General features: G+C 50.3%; 1 protein-coding gene across 1 annotated transcript; it reads left to right on the top strand.

Annotated features, from left to right (window-relative positions):
* Nucleotides 1-1,029: 1,029 nt before the first annotated feature.
* Nucleotides 1,030-2,019, top strand: LOC311615547 (melanoma-associated antigen 4-like; the record flags this gene model as incomplete). The annotated part of the gene is made up of 1 exon (XM_084870893.1): nt 1,030-2,019. The coding sequence occupies one exon, from the start codon at nt 1,030-1,032 to the stop codon at nt 2,017-2,019; it is 990 nt and encodes a 329-aa protein (XP_084727019.1).
* Between the last annotated feature and the right edge of the window lie 525 nt (nt 2,020-2,544).

Raw genomic sequence — 2,544 nt, forward strand, 5'->3', positions numbered from 1 at the left:
GACAAGAGTATTGGGTCAGGCCAAAGTGAAGGAGAGGACCCCGAGGGAGGAGGGAGTGTACCCCAATCCCTGAGACAAAAAAGGGACACCACAGAAATCCAGCCTGCCCCTACTCTCAGCCCTAGAAACCCTGGGCAAATCTGTCAGGCTGAGCCTCTTCTCGTTTCCTGATTGGTGCTTTCCAAAAGGGCTTTGTCTGGGGATCTGGACAAAAGTCAGCTGAGGCAGGATTCCACAAGTTGGCAGGGTAGTCACAATGAAGAGTGAGGGGATCTCTGAGCCCAGGACACATGGAGCCCAGACCTGCCGTGCCTTTTTGGTCAGGAATGGGGAGACGTGGAATCTGTGGGTGTACTGGCTTCCCCCACGTCCTCCTCAGTTATCTATGGAGGTGAGAACTTTCCTTTAGGAGGGTAGCCGCAGGACAACACATGGAGTTTTTTTCAGTTCCTGCAGCCTGACAAGGTAAGGACTGAGTGGGACATCATCCCAGGACAGATGGACTCGATATAGTTATTGTTCCTTGGTGACACCTGTTAGACTCTGCGCAGGTGCTGCCAGATGTGGGGCCACCCCAAGTCCTTCTGGTGAGTATCAAGGTGTATAGCCTTGTTGTGAGCATTTTGTCTCTGGCCAGCATAAGGGGAGGAGAAAGTCCTGGAGTGGACGGGTGGAGACGCTGAGTGAGTATGGAAGGGATTCCCCCATCCAGAAGAGAGCACCCAATACCACAGCACCCAATTCCACCTCAACACACTGTCTTTCTCAGAACCTTAGGTTGTGCCAGCTTCACCCTGAGGAGCCTTCTCACTTCCTCCTTCAGGATCTTACTGAACAGGTCGTTGAGGAGAGACACCCGTGATGCCAAAAAGCACTTCTGAAAAAGAGACTGGTAAGTAGCCTTTGTCAGAGCTCCCTAGGGTGAATTTCCAAACTGTGGCTCCTCACATTCCTTCTCTCTCACAGGTCCATGAGTCCCCATTACCCACTTTCTGCCCAACTACTGTCGCGCTCCCAGCACACATAATCATGCATTACCATCAGCTCTACAAGTCTGAGGAAGACCTTCGGGACTCAAGGGAGAACCTCGACCTGGTGGTGCAGCAGCTTGGGCCTGTGCAGGTAGAGGAGGTAGAGATGGAGGCTGTATCTCCCTCCGCCTCTGTCTCTTCCTTCCTCTCAGTCCTTTTCCATGAGAGTCAGGATGAGGCAGCTGCTGCTGAGACAGCAAGTCCTCCCCACAGCCCTCAGGGTGCCTGCCCTCCCCCACTGCCTGCCTTGGCAGCCTCTCCATGTAGCCAACCTGAAGATGAGGGCTCCAGCAGCCCAGATAAGGAGGGGCCAAGCAGCGGGGAGGGCTCTGAAGAGGCGGGGTCCGCTCTCCACAGCGCCCTACATTTAAAAATGGGTTATCTGGTGGCATTCCTGCTCCTGAAATATCGCAAGAGGGAGCAGACCACAAAGGCAGAAATGCTGAGTAGGGTCATCAAAGAGCAGCAGGGCCACTTCCCTGAGATCTTAGATGAAGCCTCTGAAATCATGCAGCTGATCTTTGGCATTGATGTGAAGGAAGTGGACCCCAGCGCCCACACCTATGTCCTGGTCCCCACCTTGGGCCTCACCTATGATGGGATGGTGCGCGATGGGCCCAGGTTTCCCAACACTGGCCTCCTGATTGCAGTTCTGTGGCTGATTGCCGCAGAGGGCGACTGTGCCCCTGAGGAGGAAATCTGGAAAGCCCTGCATGTCAGGGGATTGCATGATGGGAAGCAGCATTGTATCTATGGGGAGCCTAGAGAGCTCCTCACCAAAGTTTGGGTGCAGGAACAGTACCTGGTGTACAGGCAGGTGCCCAATATCCAGCCTGCTCGCTATGAGTTCCTGTGGGGTCCCAGAGCCCATGCTGAGACCACCAAGTCGAAAGTCCTTGAGTTTTTTGTCAGGAATTATAGAAGGGATCCAAGTTCTGTCCCATCCCTGTCTGAAGAGGCTATGAGTGATGAGGAAGAGCAGGCCTGAGCCAAGTTTCAGTCAGGCATATTTCAAGCCCATGTCTGACATGAAGTGGGCACAATTCTTTAGTCTGTTTGAGAAGAGGGCAGTCAATGTTCTGGGTAGTGAGGCCCAGGGCTATTTGGGGAAATAAGGGCTGTAACATCTGTGTTCCTGGGATGATTTAGAAATGTATCCTTGTTTGCTTTAGGAATTTTAAATGTGTCCCATTTCGAAGAAGGTTCCATAAGCTTCAGAATATAATTTTGTGAATGATATTGACCATACATGTTTTTGTACTATCCAGTTTGAAAGTAAGAGTTTTGTTATTGTGCAACACAAAATGGGACACCTTTCACCTTAGTTTGTGATTCTGAACTAGATAACATGGCATTAAAACAGGATTTTCTTGGAAATGTGAAAAAACTCAGCAATACAATCTATGGAGTCAAGAAATAGAGAAATAAAAGCAAAAAACATGTTAATTCTTACTTCTTTTCCATCCTTGTCTGTCATTCTATGAAATAAAGTACATCAGGATTCTAGGATTTG

The sequence above is a fragment of the Pipistrellus hanaki genome, assembly GCF_964339955.1.
Source record: "Pipistrellus hanaki genome assembly, chromosome: X".
Lineage (NCBI taxonomy): Eukaryota > Metazoa > Chordata > Mammalia > Chiroptera > Vespertilionidae > Pipistrellus > Pipistrellus hanaki.